At 32.1% G+C, this 17,776-nt stretch overlaps 2 protein-coding genes and 1 long non-coding RNA gene across 4 annotated transcripts; all 3 read left to right on the forward strand.

The window, feature by feature from the left end:
- Positions 1–726: 726 nt before the first annotated feature.
- Positions 727–2,679, forward strand: LOC139782734 (uncharacterized). The gene is made up of 2 exons (XR_011720974.1): positions 727–991; positions 1,480–2,679. It is a non-coding gene; the product is annotated as an uncharacterized lncRNA (long non-coding RNA).
- Positions 2,680–3,863: 1,184 nt separating this feature from the next.
- On the forward strand, positions 3,864–15,768 carry LOC139782729 (uncharacterized). Its single transcript, XM_071721763.1, has 5 exons — positions 3,864–4,303; positions 4,487–4,671; positions 4,749–4,906; positions 11,939–12,078; positions 12,181–15,768. The coding sequence occupies exon 5, from the start codon at positions 13,146–13,148 to the stop codon at positions 15,315–15,317; it is 2,172 nt and encodes a 723-aa protein (XP_071577864.1). The 5' UTR covers positions 3,864–4,303; positions 4,487–4,671; positions 4,749–4,906; positions 11,939–12,078; positions 12,181–13,145; the 3' UTR covers positions 15,318–15,768.
- LOC139782730 (uncharacterized) lies at positions 5,186–11,448 on the forward strand. Of its 2 annotated transcripts, none has more exons than XM_071721766.1 (7): positions 5,186–5,418; positions 8,456–8,670; positions 8,763–9,083; positions 9,239–9,259; positions 9,427–9,638; positions 9,911–10,070; positions 10,777–11,448. In XM_071721766.1, the coding sequence occupies exons 2-7, from the start codon at positions 8,460–8,462 to the stop codon at positions 10,899–10,901; spliced, it is 1,050 nt and encodes a 349-aa protein (XP_071577867.1). In that variant the 5' UTR covers positions 5,186–5,418; positions 8,456–8,459; the 3' UTR covers positions 10,902–11,448. The 2 variants fall into 2 exon arrangements, with proteins under 2 accessions (XP_071577867.1, XP_071577866.1); XM_071721765.1 differs by having other exon boundaries at positions 5,189–5,418; positions 9,167–9,259.
- Positions 15,769–17,776: the final 2,008 nt, after the last annotated feature.

The raw sequence follows: 17,776 nt of genomic DNA on the forward strand, positions 1-17,776 counted from the left end.
GAATGCCATCTATCGGATAATTCGAATTTAAGTTTATATATGGTTATATATAATCATATATAATCTACATGGATAAATGCTTATATCTATACAGATATAGTGCTATATCTGGTTGTACATAGGACAAGATTAGTCACATTAATATATCTGGATGGCTATATATAACTTTATATATAGTTTTATATAATGTTATATCCAAGGTTGGGTAAGTTAACTTTTTTTTTTAACTAAGTTAAGTTAAAGTTAACAGCCTTGAAAATTTAACTTAGTTAAGATACAAGTTAATCCATAATGAAATTAATTGAATTAAAAGTTAAGTTAATAATAATTAGTAATTAAAAAGTTAAAAGTTAAATTTTTTTGTCGCCACGCTGGACCAGAACCGAAACGAAAACGTGATTATAATTGATCATATCATTCAACATATCGACTGATACATTTGCGACGGAAAAAGATTTCCCTCAGGCACTCAAACGTGCTTTTATACAATATAATACCTCGATACCATCTTCAGCTCATTGTTGAACGGTTGTTCAGTGCAGGAGGAGCGTGTTATTAAATATAGCGTTTGTTGTAAAGAGGTGGAAGCCAGTGGCCATATCGACTGATACATTTGCGACGGAAAAAGATTTCCCTCAGGCACTCAAACGTGCTTTTATACAATATAATACCTCGATACCATCTTCAGCTCATTGTTGAACGGTTGTTCAGTGCAGGAGGAGCGTGTTATTAAATATAGCGTTTGTTGTAAAGAGGTGGAAGCCAGTGGCCAGATCGACTATACTGCGTTTAGTGCGTTCACGGAGATAAGTAATAGTGCTGCGACTAGCGTATACGAAATGGGGCATTCTGAGCTTTGTGATTGGTCAATTCTTCTAGAAGCATACAACCAATCACACTACACGGAATATGGCCCCCCATATAGGAGTTGCCAGATGTTACAATGAAACCAACGCTTGGCCAATGCTACGGCAGTCAATTGTCGGCCAAGGTTCTATCAGCCAGTGCTGGGCTATCACTGGCAAATAACTGGCTGCCTACCTATATAGAATAATCCGGCATTACAACGAAGACCAACACTTGGCCGATGGTTGGCAGCCGTACGTCGCCCAACATTCTGTCAGACAGTACTGGGCCATCACTGGCAAATAACTGGCTGCCTACCTATATAGAATAATCCGGCATTACAACGAAGACCAACACTTGGCCGATGGTTGGCAGCCGTACGTCGCCCAACATTCTGTCAGACAGTACTGGGCCATCACTGGCAAATAACTGACTGCCTACCTATATAGAATAATCCGGGATTACAACAAAGACCAACACTTGGCCGATGGTTGGCAGCCGTACGTCGCCCAACATTCTGTCAGACTGGGCCATCACTGGCAAATAACTGACTGCCTACCTATATAGAATAATCTGGCATTACAATGAAGACCAACGCTTGGCCGATGCTACGGCAGTCAATTGCCGGCCAAGGTTCTATCAGCCACCCGTGTAAAAATTTGTTAGGGATGGCCTTACATAACATAAGGCGCCGATCATTAGTTATTAGGGATGCCATAAGAAAGGTTTCCTTATTTTTGTCTAGTAAGACCCTTGTAAAGATTTGATAAGGATATTTTAACTTCATAAATACTTATTTATTAGGGCTAACCGGATGAGGTCCCGATCATTATTTATTAAGGATGCCATAAGAAAGGTTTTTCTTATTTTTGTGTAATGAGGCCCTTGTAAGGATTTGATAAGGATGTTTTAACTTTATAAATATATTTACGAACACAAAATTTCGTAATAAGCCGGCACTGGTTTCTGACATTCACCCGACATTAAGAAATATTATATCATATATCCAATTCAAAATTTTATTACTCTTTTTAAACTGAATTTGTTTCTTAAGATAATTTTTGAAAAATTATATATTTGCGCTGGTTATGACATATGTAGATTGTATATAACACTTACATCAAATTAAGAAGTAGTCTACCATGTAAGGCAGTTGGCTCACGATCCAGAGGTCCCGAGGTCCCGAGTTCGAATTCCACCAAGGTAAGTGTGTTTTTCAAATACGAGAAAATATTTATAATCATAGACTGCATCTTAAGAAACAAATTTAGTTAAAAAATAGTAATACAATTTCAAAATAAATAATTTTTTTTATGTCGGGTGAATATCGGAAATCAGTGTCGGCTCGATACTGGCTCGATACTGGCACGTAGCATTGTATCAGAAATCTGGCACCTGGCAACCAGTATTGGCGCAGTACTAAACCGATCATAAATCCTGTACTGGGGCAGTACCAGTAGACAACGGCTGGGCCAGTACTGTCTGCCAGTATTGGGCCCAAGTTATCATCCGGTACTGGCGCCAGTACCGCGCCAGTAGTGTTGCCAGTACTACGCCAGTACCCGAACTGCAACAACCAGTACTGGCGCAGTATTGGGCCGTTTCGTATGTAAACAAATTCACAGTTGAGTTCGAGAATCAAGGTCCTATACTATAAATGTAGAGTTGTAGGCAGGCATCTCGCGACGCCTTTATTTATGGCATGGTTTACTTCAAGAAAGTTAAATTAAAAGTTAATAGTTACCGATAAAATGTAACTAAATTAAGTTAAAAGTTAAAAGTCTAAAATGTAACTAAGTTAAGTTAAAAATATTTAACTTTTTAACTTTTTAACTTAACTTTTATCTTTTTAACTAGACACTACCCAACCTTGGACTTATATCTAGTTATATGTAGGGTGCACTACTCATATATCATTATATCTGGCTTCACATACATTTATATACGATTAGATATGGTGCTATATCTGGTTGTATATAGCGCCAGATTAGTCACATAAATATATCTGGCTATATATGACTGCATATATAGTTGTATATAATGCTATATCTAGTTATATGTAGAGTGCACTACTCACATATCATTTTATCTGGCTTCACATACATTTATATACAATTAGATATGGTGCTATATCTGGTTGTACATAGGACAAGATTAGTCACATTAATATATCTGGCTATATATAACTGCATATATAGTTTTATATAATACTATATCTAGTTATATGTCGGGTGCAGTACTCACATATCATCATATCTGGCTTCACATACATTTATATACGATTAGATATGGTACTATATCTGGTTGTATATAGCGCCAGATTAGTCACATAAATATATCTGGCTATATATGACTGCATATATAGTTGTATATAATACTATATCTAGTTATATGTAGAGTGCACTACTCACATATCATTATATCTGGCTTCACATAAAATTATATACATTTATATACAAGTAGATATGGTGCTATATCTGGTTGTATGTGGGACCACAGATTGCACATGTGGCCATGTATAATTAGATATGACCCCATATAAAAAAATATATAATTATATATAATTATATATATTCTAGATATAATTATATATGATTATATCTAATCATTTTTTCCCGGGTTGTACAAACATGACTAGTATTTGACGTCAAAATGACTTGTGTTTCTTACCTGGGGTTTTTAATAAATAACATAACCAAGCTATTAAAATAAACTCACGTAAACAATTTCGTAAGTGAGCATTTACATGAAGTATTGTAAAGCGATTTTTTCATTTTAACAGTTGGTTACCCAGCTAACACAATCTGTAATTATGTTTGCCGAAAGGTCGCAAATGGGAAACATAATTTGGTATTGTCAATTCTGTTAGCACACTTCCGTCAATATGCAACAACCTTTGTCGGCAAAATATATGACAGAATAGCAGTTAACAGCAAGCAGATACCGAACATATTGACGGCAGATTGATGGCAAATGCTAAGCAGTTTTGTTATTACAAATAGTGTCAGCAAACATCTCGCAAAAATATAACAATGTATGTTGACGACAGATGGCTCGGATAAGCGAGCAGGTCTGTTGAATGCATTGACGACAGATTCACGACAAATATCAAGCAACTTTGCTGTTACAAAAGTGTCAGCATTTGTCACGCAAGAATGCAACAGTCGGCTCGATAGGCGCACGACGCGCCACGCCGGCCGGAATGGCTGGTGCGCATGTCGCTATGGCAGTCTCGATTTGTACGTCCAATCACGACGTCATAAAGCGCGCAGTGAAACCAGCGTGCTGAAGCGGGAATTGTCCTGTGAAGAACAGTTGCAGATATCATTTGAACGTGCGTGTCTTCAGGCTGAGAAGAAGGTTTTTCTTGTCCTTTCTTCCAAGAAAGAGGAAGTGCCGTTATTTCTCATGAGCTGAACCAGTGCGATTATTCACGTTCAAGAAGCGTTGTGCTCAGGTTAGTTTGTATTTCGTGTTCCTACGATATGAAAATTCGTGTAATATATATGCGTATTTTATCGCGTTCGTCTTTCAACGTCTTGTAAAAATACGAAAAAGTGTCATTATAGTAGAGTTTGGTCATTGCGACGCTGTTATACGTAAAACCAGGTAAATAAAATGTATTTCTGTTCTATTATAGTAGCGTACAACGCCACTGCTTGTTATGCTTGTTTACTTCGGGGACAAAGAGTCACGCATCCGGCTCGTGACGATACGGACGGTCTGGTATTTTGTGCGTGCCGCTCGGTGTTTTATATTGTGTTCCATTGCGTCGTACCTGGTCGCGTGGTCGTACGTGGCCGTACACACAGTTCTGCGTCCTTGGTAAGGATTTTAGTTTTATTTTACTTTTGGTACTTTATTCTTATTTAGTATATTATGTTGCCTTTTTCGCTTCACAGATTTTTGCTCTACGAACGGAACTTCTGTTTGAGTGAAGTCCGACATCACTTTAAATCGGTGACACGATTCATGTTCCCCGATTCCCCACGTATTGTAAATACGTAGAATCATGTTTGTGAACCGCATCGCTTGGAAACTCGCTGCAGCCGCAGGCAAGGTAACCCATACAGCACAGAAGCTGCAGCAGTATTGCTACAACGTTGCAACATTGCATATTGCAGTGCAATATTGCAGAAAAATTGCAAAGACAATTTATTGCAATATTGATTCAGTAATGTTGCTGCAATATTTCAAAACAATATTAATTGAAAATAGCGTAATATATTATATCTAGGGGGAAAGTTATGTAATCGCCGCCCTGAGTTAGAATTAATTAATTTATTGGTTACCGCTCACGGCGGAATCGGCTTAAGGCTTACGGCAGTGTTGCGATTCGGGTTAGGCAGCATGGCGTATGCGTGACTTTGCGCATACACAGCGGTGGGGATACAGCGACGTGGCACATATACACGTGGCACAGTTCTTGGCTTACGGTACTACGCTTTTGAAGACTCGGCCATAAGAAACTTATTGTCGCGCATCTTTTGATAGTTCTGTAGAGAGTGAACACGTGCGGACAAAAGCATTGCGAGAAAAGGAAAAGAAGCAAGATAAAGGCAGAGAGTAAAGGTATGTAAATGCATTATTATTATAAAACTTAACCTAGACAGCACAGCTACGTCGAAGGAACGTCCTAAAAAAAGACATTCACAAGACATACTATAGGGAACAACATCCCTTGAAGGAATTCGTGCTATCTAAAAATTATATGTTTTATAATTATAAGAACATTAGCTTAATCTAATTTAATGTAATCTAACCTAATTTTTCACTAAGTCTCATACACGAACTTTAATTAAACCTTGTTCTTTTCATTTTGATTGATAAAAGCCCTTAAATTACTTTGTTTTTGCCATTTTATATATTTAGAAAATACAAACTATTCAAGATATCACGTATTTCACATAATATAGTATTGCAAAAAATTTCTTTGTACAGTTAAAAATTAAATATATCACACATGATTATTTTACGGACCTATGTATATTAATTACAACCTTTTTGTATATTTCACGAGTTCATTATCCAGTCGTTTTTACTTTTATTATATATATATATATATATATATACATAGTTGATATCTATACTCAGTGAAGGATTCAATTTCAAATACTGTAAGATCTATACACATAGGCTGCGATTCACTTGATGCTACAAATGCTTTGAAGCATTTGTAGCGTCAAGTGGATTACAGCTATGAGCATAGATACATATGTATATTGTTTGTTAATATTTTCTGAATATTTATCTATATTTGTTTCAGTGTATAAGTCTTTATGCAATTACTGCTTATTATAAGAAATATGTATAATGCACACAAAAGAAGATTTGTTTCCAAGCGTCATAGTAGACGGATTATTGCTAATAATACTGAAATAGACATCGCTGGCTGTTCAGAACCAATTTTAGATTCATATACTGTCAATACGTCCTCTAAACATACTATTCATGAAGATGTACTTAAAGAAACTGTTGCAGAGGTTGATTTTTGTAATGCACATAATAATAACACAATGCATATCGACGCTACAACTTCAAGGGATCATGATAAGTGTCAAGACATTCAAAGAAACAGCGATAATTATCCTGATATAATTAATAATGACCCTGATAATGACTCTGTTATAATTAATTCTATTATAAAAGAAATAGATAAAGCTTCTGACAACAATGCTGATGAAAAAACATTAAGAAATGCTATAGCTGAATGGGCTGTCTTATATAATGTTCCCCACAATACATGTAACGCATTATTGAAAATTTTGTGTCAATATACACCATATAACATACCCATGGACACACGAACATTGCTCCAAACTCCAAGACAATTAAATATATTAAAAGTATGTGAAGGAGAATACTTTTATTTTGGTTTAGACAATATTATTAAACAAATGGTATTAAAAAATAATGATAAATGTTTTAAATTATTAATAAATATTGATGGTCTGCCAGTAGCAAAATCATCACAAGCATCCTTGTGGCCTATTTTATGCTCAAATACAGAAAATATGACAGTATATCTTGTTGGTGCATATTTTGGATACAAAAAACCTAGTAATTCTAATGTTTTTCTGCAACCTTTAGTCAATGACTTAATAGAATTAATTAATAATGGTTATATTCATGGCAAAAACGTAATTAAAGTATTATTATTTGCTTTAATATGTGATGCACCTGCTAAGTCTTTTGCACTGTGTATAAAAGGTCATACAGGCTTTTATAGTTGCACTAAATGTTTAGTCAAGGGCACATATACAAATGGTAGAATATGCTTTCCATATGAAAAAAAATATCCTTTAAGGACAGATGAGTTATTTGCAATTAATGCCTATAAAGATTTTCAAATTAGCTTTTCTATTTTAAATAATGTTCCCAAATTTCTACCTTTAACTAATACTCCACTAGACTACATGCACTTAATATGTTTAGGAGTTGTTAAAAAACTAATACTACTTTGGATGAAAGGTCCACTTTGTGTACGGTTAAATGCAAGATCTATTAATAAAATTTCACATCTATTGATTTTACTTAGGAATACTACACCTGTTGATTTTGTTAGAAAACCCAGATCAATAAAAGACGTTAAGCAGTGGAAAGCTACAGAATTCAGAAATTTTTTATTATATACAGGTCCTGTGGTATTGAAGAATGTATTACAAGAAAAATTATATATCCATTTTCTCACGTTACATGTAGCTATAACAATTCTTATACGTCGAAATATATCTCAAGAACTAATCAATTTTGCTGAAGCTTTACTTCATCATTTTGTTGAGTCATTTGAAATATTTTATGGTAAGCAGTATATATCGCATAATGTGCATTGTCTTTTACATATATGTTCTGACGTTAGAACGTATGGTCCACTCGATAACTTTAGTGCTTTTCGATTCGAGAATTATATGACATTTATTAAGAAACGGTTACGGAAAAATGAAAAACCACTGCAACAATTGATTAAAAGGTACAATGAGATTGAAAACTGTAATCTCTTATTTACAGAATATGGTAATAATAATGAAACATATTCATTTAAATATTCGCATAATAATGGTCCAATACCTGATGATGTAGATGTTGAATCGCAATATCTCATGATATCAAAGGGAAACTTTAATATTAATTGTAAAACTTCTTCTAATAATTGCTGTCTATTAAGAAACGGCAAATGCATTTTGATTGTAAACATTATACAAAAAAAAGATAAAGAAATCTGTCTCATTGGTAAAAAATTAAAATACGTGAAAGATTTATATAAATTGCCATGTCAATCTGGCGATTTCGATATTAAAGTAATGACAGTATATAATGATAAAATTTATTCTACGCCAATTACAGATGTTCTATGTAAGATATGGAAAATTCCTTATGGGAACGATGCAAACACTTTTGCTATTTTCCCCCTTAACCATGAAATATAATTTTATGCGTTACATAATATACATATTTCTATAATATATATATTTCTATAATACACATATTTCTATAATATACATATTTCTATAATATACATATTTCTATAATATACATATTTTTATAATATACATATTTCTATAATAAAATATAATTCATATTGTATGACTTCGTGCATTGTGCGATACAGAAAAATGGATAACAAGAAATACATTATTGTGGAATTTGATGACGGTCTGCAGTTGATACCTGCAGCGTGGTTCAACGCAGATACGTTTTCAAGTATTTGGCCTAGTCACTTCAATACAAAACTTCGTATTAATAAAGCTATAATAACGAGGGAAATGCCACAACAAAGGACAGATTGGGAGGAGATATCAATAAAGAAAGTTTTTGGCACTGCAAGTAAGTGAATGTAATACATAAATTTGTATTTATTATTTGTATTATTAATAATTTTTATAACTTTATTTATAATTTTATTTAAAATAATTTAGATACTTATGCAGAGGGTATAGAAAAATTAAGTTTAGCGGAAGACACATCAAATGTAGATGAAGCAGGTATATCGTCTAACGAATTAAGAGAACGGGAAAAAAAAAGAAGGCGTATAAACGCCAAAAAAAATTTTTCATCCTCTTCTGAAGACGATGTATGTTCCAATAAAGAAAATAAAGTTACACGAGTAAAAACATTGCCCGCTTTTCCGCAAAAACAACATTTTGTGTCAAATGACAAAAAGCTACCGAGTACATCTACACAGGTTACCAGAAATGTATTATGCGAAAACACGTCATTTAAAACAATAAGCAGAAATGGTGAGCATATTTGTTATAATTTAAAAACATTATACGACATATTTATGAAAAAGTATTAATACTTATTACTACTTATTTTTTAGATATTAGTGATAATGAAATTGTTACTAATAGTAATATATCTTCTATAAAAAATTCTGCGTTACATACCGAAGATGAAAATGTATATACTCATGGTAAGTTTTTAAAATATAGTAATACTTTTTTATATATTTGACATACTAAAGAAATATGCAATATATTTATTACATGATATATATATATATATATATATATATATATATATAGTAAGTATAGTAGTAATATTTATAATTAGAAATTAAATAATAGTATTTTATTCTAGAATTTAAAAAAATAATCTTGAGAAAGTTAAATAAAATATTATACAAAATGGAGACCATCGAAAAAAACATTGAAATGTTTGATAAGAAAGTACAATATTCAAATCAACCTTGCATTGCACAAAAAAGCAACATTCAATTCCCAATAGGTACATTACCAGAATTAACATTGTTTGAAGAACAATTGCAAGATATGAAGTTCAAAGAAGATGTGGTATGACATTTATATATATATTATATTAAAATTTTTCAATTTTATTGTAAAATATCTCCATGTTAAAAGTATCATTTAAGTGACAAATTCATATTATTATCTTCCAATATATCTTCTTTAAATACGTCATTAAATCTTTAATATACCTCCGTATCTCATATTGTTATACACAGAGCTTAAATAGTTTACTTAATTACGAGCCATTAACGAATAAATAGAGAGAGAATCTATATTAATATAATATTATTAATAAAGTTGACAATTTATTTCAGCTTAATACTTTTTATCTCGTTGGTGGACATAGTGCACATATCATGATAAGAAATATTTTCAAAACAGCAATTACAGATAATTTTGCTACACAATTCACTTGGACTGGTAAAAAAAATAAACGGTGTTTCAAAGATTTAGGACTTTCCAAACTTATCATACGTAAGTATATATTTTATAATTTTATTCTGTTATTTTCAATTAATTTAGATACAAGATTTCGTTAAAACATATCTACAGGATATCTAGAATAAAATAATACACGCACCATAACTCAAAAACAGTACGTTTTTAAAGTTAACTTTGCTTTTTAAATAAAATCATACGTTTTCTTCTTATAGCATTAATTAGTTCTGTAGATAATTCTCTATATATACAAGTACTGTAGTAAAATCATGGATAAGTGAGTACATTAAAAAATATTGTATACCTTATACTTAAAAGTGTGTGCATATCTGAGTAAAATATAAAATATCTTAAAAAATATTTATTTTTTATTAACAGTTTTGAAACTGTTATCAAAATATTTTTAATATACATAATAACCTGAGGAATCTTTTTTATATTGAGAAAAACCATATAATATTGCATATTTAAAATATCAAAGTTGATTTTGAAATAACAGTGGAAACAATATTTAAGTACCATAGTAATATATATTGTCATAAATTTTTTTTAACTATATAATATTTCTTTTGAAATCTCTTACAATTATTATTTTGACAAATGTTTCTCAACATGTATTCTGTACAAGTTATTTAGATGTATTGTTTTATTTGGAATACTTTGTATATAATTTGTACATACTTTGTACATGCTTTAACTAATATGTAAAACATATGTTGAATAATATTTGTATATATTTCAGAAGCTGTTCGGATGTCATATAAAGAAATGACAGAAAACGAATTTGCGGAATATGCATCCAAATGGCTAGCACAAGCTACTGTAAGAATTGCAAGGCAAAAAAAAGAAGAAAAGCATTCAGATTGATAACAATTGTACGCGCATGCACAATCTACATATATTTTTTTTTCATATATATTTGTTTACTATTTTATATATTCATTAGCATATTTCTCGTGTTTCATTAAACCAAAGAAAAAAAAATTTTATTTTTATTTTATATGTATAGTTTATCATATCTAGTAATTTAGTTTATGCTAATGTTTATATATTTTTTTCATATATATTTGTTTACTATTTTATATATTCATTGGCATATTTCTCGTGTTTCATTCAACCAAAGAGGAAAACATTTTTATTTTTATTTTATACGTATAGTTTATCATATCTAGTAATTTAGTTTATGCTAATGTTTATATATTTTTTGTCATATATATTTATATATGATTTTATGTACTACTTTGCATATGTCTCGCATTTCACTCATATATGAACCAAAGAGAAAACAATTTTTGTTTTATATACATATATTATAGTCTAAATATTTATAGTGACATAAAAAAGTTTATGGGTGTGAGGTATTATATTCATATTATTTTATGTATTATTATAAATAAATAAATATATATTATAATTCAGATTTTTTTATTGATAGTTAAAATATCATTCCAATTAAATTTTAACATAATATTTATATTACATACAGATCAGTATGTAATATAACTTTAAATCATAAAATTATAGTACTATTCTAAAACTTTGGATTAATTTTATATATATGTTAAAGCTATTATGCCGATATGTATTATTATGTATTATATATATATATAAACAATTATTGCATATATATTATATTACAATGTTGCTGCAATATTATATCGCAATATTTCTGCAAGCGGACATTTTACTATTGCTGCAATGCCACAGCAACGGTGCAGCAATATTTTGCAATGCTTCTGCAATATTGCAATATTGCAGGAAAACATTGCTGCAATAGTGCTGCAATATTTCTGTGCTGTATGGGAAGTTTGCCCAATCACTTTACATGCATTAAACGTTATGTGCTCTGTTTTTTATGTCCGTTGTCTTATATCTAATACATTTTTCTTCTTTATGTGTTACAGACTGCTTTGTTTGAGTGAAGTCCGACGTCACTTTAAATCGGTGACACGATTCATGTTCCTCGATTCCCCACGTATTGTAAATACGTAGAATCATGTTTGTGAACCGCATCGCTTGGAAACTCGCTGCAGCCGCAGGCAAGGTAAGTTTGCCCGATCACTTTACATGCATTAAACGTTATGTGCTCTGTTTTTTATGTCCGTTGTCTTATATCTAATACATTTTTCTTCTTTATGTGTTACAGACTGCTTTGTTTGAGTGAAGTCCGACGTTACTTTGAATCGGTGACACGATTCTTGGTCCCCGATTACTTACGTATTGTAAATACGTATAATCACGTATGTAAACCGCAACGCCTGGAAATTCGCTGCAGCCGCGGGCAAGGTACTCGCAATTTCTCCACGATTTAGTGAGACAATATTTTGGTGTTTCCATGCAAATGGATTGTAATGTATAGATTTACTAATGCGGTTTTTATGTTATTTCTTATAAATTATATTTTTAAACTCGTGTGCTCACGCGGTCCGCATTACGACTCCTCGTTTTACCATCTTTTGAAAAGCTATAAAACTTGTGTAGTTGCCTTTGCGTAAAAACTCAGTGCGGTTGTGGAGAGCTAGTTAAGACTCTGCCCTAAACATTAATTGAAATGGTTTATAACTTATCTGTCTCCTACTTATATAAAAATACAGACACTCGCTTAAATCTGAGGGGTAACTCTGACTTAAACTATACTTAATTTTTTAATGTTTAGTGGTATGCGATTTTTTGCGTTATTGCAAGTATGATTGCAGTCTATTTTTTAATAAGTTTTTTGTGACTACAGTTATGTAACATTTTTGTGCGCTGAAAAAAGTGACACCATGTGTCACTGATACTGTTCTGATATTGCTTACAATTATTTATTTAGTTTTTTCAATTGGTTTTGGTATTTTGTACGTTTCACGTATATCGTAGTGCACTTCAAAATATTATCTATTGTATTTATGGTTCATTCTCTTACTAGTTCCTTATTCTCTACGTCTGATCGCTCGCTTTCATCATCAGTGGTTTTATGGTATATCGATTTGATCGTGTTTTTGGCTTTATATAAAGCTTTATGAAGCTCTCTAACCCTTTTCTTCTTTGTATTCACAACAGAAATTTCATATTTTGGAGATACAAGAAATTTCTACCTGCAATCTCTTGCAAGTTCCATTATATATAAATATGGAAAAACAATATCTAAAGACCTCAATTTGTCGAAAGACGCTTCACACATTATCTGAAAGACAAAAAAGGAGAATTAGAGTAGAATACAGAAACAATGTTCATTTATTAACATTGACCAATGAAAATATCCGTACTACGAGTGATATGCATTTACCTGGCCCCTCCACTGCATCTGAAGAAACTATTACTTTCAATAGTATTTTGAACGATAAAACTTGCAGTACAAATATAGTAAATACACAAAGAATTGATAGTTCGTCTCCTTCAGATATGTTTCATGTTAGTCCTATTAGCAATAATAAAAGTAATGAACCTGAATTAAGTGATGAAAACGCTCTTGCCTCCTTATGTACAGATACCGTACACAAAGCATCTTTTCGTGAGAAATTGGCAACTTGCTTCATAGATAATAATCTTACACATGTTCAGGGAAATAGCATACTATCTCTTCTAAGAACACATTCTTGCTTTTTCTTATTACCTAAGGATGTTAGGACGCTACTCCAAACACCGCGTAATTGTCTTGCTATATCCTCTGTGCCACCGGGGGAATATCTTCATTTTGATTTGGAATTTGGAATTATTGAAAGCCTCTGTAATGCATCATGTACGTCAGTTGACGAGGTAGTTTTAGATTTTAGTACTGATGGATGTAATTTAGATAAACAAAGTATCATTCATATTTGGCCAATTCAGTGTCAAATTGCCAATGTACAAGATGCACCACTAATAGTTGTGGGTATTTACAAAGGTCCTGTAAAACCATATAATTCTAACGTTTTCTTTAACAAATTTGTACAAGATGTCCAAAGAATTTTTTCAAATGGAGGAATACAATTTAATGACAAGAAAGTGCTACTAAGACTTAGATGTTTTATAGCAGATGCGCCAGCTCGCGCTTTTATATTAAATCATCGTAACCATATGGCTGAACGTCCATGTTCCAAATGTAAAAAAACAGGTACACATTTTCATAGTAATTATAACGTTTTTAATGGTATAAACCATCCTCTTCGAACGGATGAAGAATACCACATGTGCTTAGATGAGATTCATCACAAAGAAGGTACAAGTCCGCTCTCACAATTACCGATGGGAATGGTATCACAGGTTCCATTTGAATGTATGCACCTTGTGTTTATAGGTGTAATGAAAGAGATATTACTTGCGTGGGTAAAAGAAAAATATTCTCGTGACACAAAACTATCCAGCACATCTATTACCATTATAAATACACGAATAGAAAGTTTACAAAAATATTGTCCTTCAGATTTTGCAAGGCGACCCAGATCTCTCGAAATGTTTTCAAAATATAAAGCTACAGAACTGCGACAAATGTTACTGTATACTAGTCCAGCTCTATTCCATGATTTATTAGATAAAACAGTCTATAAACATTTCCTATTTTTACATACAGCTATAAGAATCTTATCTTCTAAGTGTCCATCAAGGCAATACTTACGTTTTGCAGAGTGTGCCCTTCAGAAATTTGTTCTTCGAGCTGAACATGTTTATGACATTACATTTAATTCGTATAACGTGCATGGTCTGCTTCATCTCACAGATAACGTTAGACGTTTTGGCAATTTAGATTCATTTTCTGCTTTTCCATTTGAAAGCAATATGTTAATTTTTCGGAGATATTGCAGAAAAGGTAATCAACCTCTCCAACAAATGTTTAATAGAATAAAAGAAAGACAAGCGCACGGAAGTAGCAAAGCTCGTAATGTAGAAACATCTGTTCGTGTATTTATGCCGTACATTGATGATAGCAATTGTACTCGGTATCGCAAAATTACATTTAATCACATATTGCTTAGTACACATATCCGCGATAATTGTTGCATCTTAAATAATGGGTCTATTTGTATTGTTTGCGATATTTTCAAGGACGGAAATTCTTATTGTTTAGGCGTCAAAAAGTTTGTACAAGTTACTAATTTTTATGATATTGGTATATTATCATCAGATGTTCAGGTATACTCGTGTGCGGCGTTAGCAGATGAGGTATCACATATTAATCTGCATGAAGTCAGCGCAAAAGGTTACAGAATGCCGTATTGGGATACCACAGATGAGAGTAGTAATAGTGATGATAGTACGGCAGATAATGCTTCGTACACACCGCAATATATTGTAGTTGCTATAATGCATAATGAAACATTGTAATTAGGATTGTCATCTCCGTATGTCTGTTCGCCCGGAAAGTAATCAGTAACTTCGTTTTTTTTTCGATGCTTCTGTAAAGCGTAATGCGTATTTTTTCATAAATGTTTAAAACAATATTTATTAGTCGTATCTATTACATCTCATAACAGATACATGTCTAATAAAATATTATATTAGTTAATATTTTTTCTTCTTTATTAATACTTCACAATAGATACTTCGATTTTTCGATTTAAAATATTAAAATAAAATAAAATAAAATACAATAATATTTTATTTTATTTTAAAATATATAATTTGTAATAATCTTGGCGATCGAGCGAGCGGAAGCCTTACATTAGTATTAATTAATACATAATTTGTACCGTTTTTACAATACATTGTAAGATACTTTTTTCTAATAATGTAATAAAATATAATATTGTAATTAAATGTAATACTATAAAATATATATGTATAATGTTATTAAATATAAATCAAACTGTATGTAAGTGTATAAATATATAATATATATAATAATTCTAATCAAACGGCCAATTTCGAGCTAATACCAGATGTTAGAAAAAAATATTTAATACATTCAATAATCGTATACAGACTTGTTTACGTTTCGTGCCTTACTTGGCCTTCTTCAGAACAATAAAAAAATATAAAGAAAAACGCATTACAATATATCGCATTATTCTACGAACAAAACGAATCAATTCGATCCAACGCCACAATTTACATTAATCCGGTCTCACCCAAGTAATTGGACAATTAGTCATATTGAAGTCAGAAGTATGTTGTCAATTAATCGTCAATCTACACGCAGAATCGGTCGTTTCCTTCGCTGCATGACACTTATGCGTCCATGAAACCCGTATAGATGTGAGATCCTTTATCGCTAGACCATCTTAGTGGCAACTATATCAAAGTTAGAACTTACATAGGACCAAAACAAAAATTGGACAGATCAATCAGGTTATCACATCCCAGCTTTTATAATAAAAATTTAAATTTTGTCATCAATGTATTGCTTGGAAATGGATATCCCATCGATCTAATATTCTTGCATATTAATAAAAGACTGAGGAAACTTCAGTCCATAAAGAATAATAATACGGGTAATGATTCCGAATGTGCACAGCAAACAAAAAGTTTTATTGTTATACCGTATTTAAAACATACTTCGGAAATCATCGCCTCAGCAGTCGATAAATCTGAAAATTCTGTGGGATACCGCACTCTTAACAATCTTGGTAGCATCATTAAGGTCCATAAGGATAAGAACGCCCATTTTTCCAAGAATGACGTAATTTACAAAATCTGTTGTAAAAATTGTGATGCCTCTTACGTCGGTCAGACTAAGAGGCAATTACAAACCAGATTAAAAGAACATAAAAGCAATATAAGATTAGACGAGTCCAAACATTCTGTTGTATCAGAACATACCACAAAATTCAATCATTCATTTGACTAGGAAAATGCACGCATCTTAGAAATTGAGCATAATTACAAAAAGAGATTAACCGCAGAAATGATACATATTAAAGAACAAACTAATGGTATAAATTTAAATAAGGACACGGAACTACTAAACGATGCCTATTTTGATATCTTGAATCGGTTGTCTTAAACGTTCTGTTAATAACAATGATCATTGGTTATTGTGCCCTTGCGATGCGGGTATTGTCTCAGTCGTCTGTTATCCTTCGCGACGAACACACGCTTTGTGAGACGATGGAAGGAATTCACCCTAGTTCCTTGTTTCATCGACCGCTTATGTGAGTCCGTTTTTAAGGCTAAACTCGTTTTTAATCAAATTTTCGTTTTGGTCCTATGTAAGTTCTAACTTTGATGTAGTTGCCACTAAGATGGTCTGGCGATAAAGGATCTCACATCTATACGGGTTTCATGGACGCATAAGTGTCATGCAGCGAAGGAAACGACCGATTCTGCGTGTAGATTGACGATTAATTGACAACATACTTCTGACTTCAATATGACTAATTGTCCAATTACTTGGGTGAGACCGGATTAATGTAAATTGTGGCGTTGGATCGAATTGATTCGTTTTGTTCGTAGAATAATGCGATATATTGTAATGCGTTTTTCTTTATATTTTTTTATTGTTCTGAAGAAGGCCAAGTAAGGCACGAAACGTAAACAAGTCTGTATACGATTATTGAATGTATTAAATATTTTTTTCTAACATCTGGTATTAGCTCGAAATTGGCCGTTTGATATTATTTAGCTATTGCTTGTCGAGTGAAACTTTTGTTAATTCTAATCACATTCCTTTTCACTTTAAGTTAGGTAGAGATTGACGACAGATCTGGTATTCCTAAAGTCCGTATTTACAGTCGGGATTCTATACCTGCAGAGAATTGTGTGGTTACACCTATTACAAATATATAAGTTTTAGCTGGTTTACACGCTAAGATAAATAACATATGCTATAGCTATGTTATCTTAGC

The sequence above is a fragment of the Temnothorax nylanderi genome, unplaced genomic scaffold (genome assembly GCF_030848795.1).
Source record: "Temnothorax nylanderi isolate EJ_2023f unplaced genomic scaffold, tnyl_v1.0 TNYL_tig0436_pilon, whole genome shotgun sequence".
NCBI classification, from domain to species: domain Eukaryota; kingdom Metazoa; phylum Arthropoda; class Insecta; order Hymenoptera; family Formicidae; genus Temnothorax; species Temnothorax nylanderi.

Excerpts from the sequence above, each read along its gene's own strand:
- LOC139782730 (XM_071721765.1), top strand. The coding sequence starts at position 8,460 with ATGGATAACAAGAAATACATTATTGTGGAATTTGATGACGGTCTGCAG. Across the intron at positions 9,260-9,426 it reads TGAAAATGTATATACTCATG|AATTTAAAAAAATAATCTTG; the intron begins GTAAGTTTTTAA and ends ATTTTATTCTAG. Across the intron at positions 10,071-10,776 it reads ACTTTCCAAACTTATCATAC|AAGCTGTTCGGATGTCATAT; the intron begins GTAAGTATATAT and ends TATATATTTCAG.
- LOC139782729 (XM_071721763.1), top strand. The coding sequence starts at position 13,146 with ATGGAAAAACAATATCTAAAGACCTCAATTTGTCGAAAGACGCTTCAC.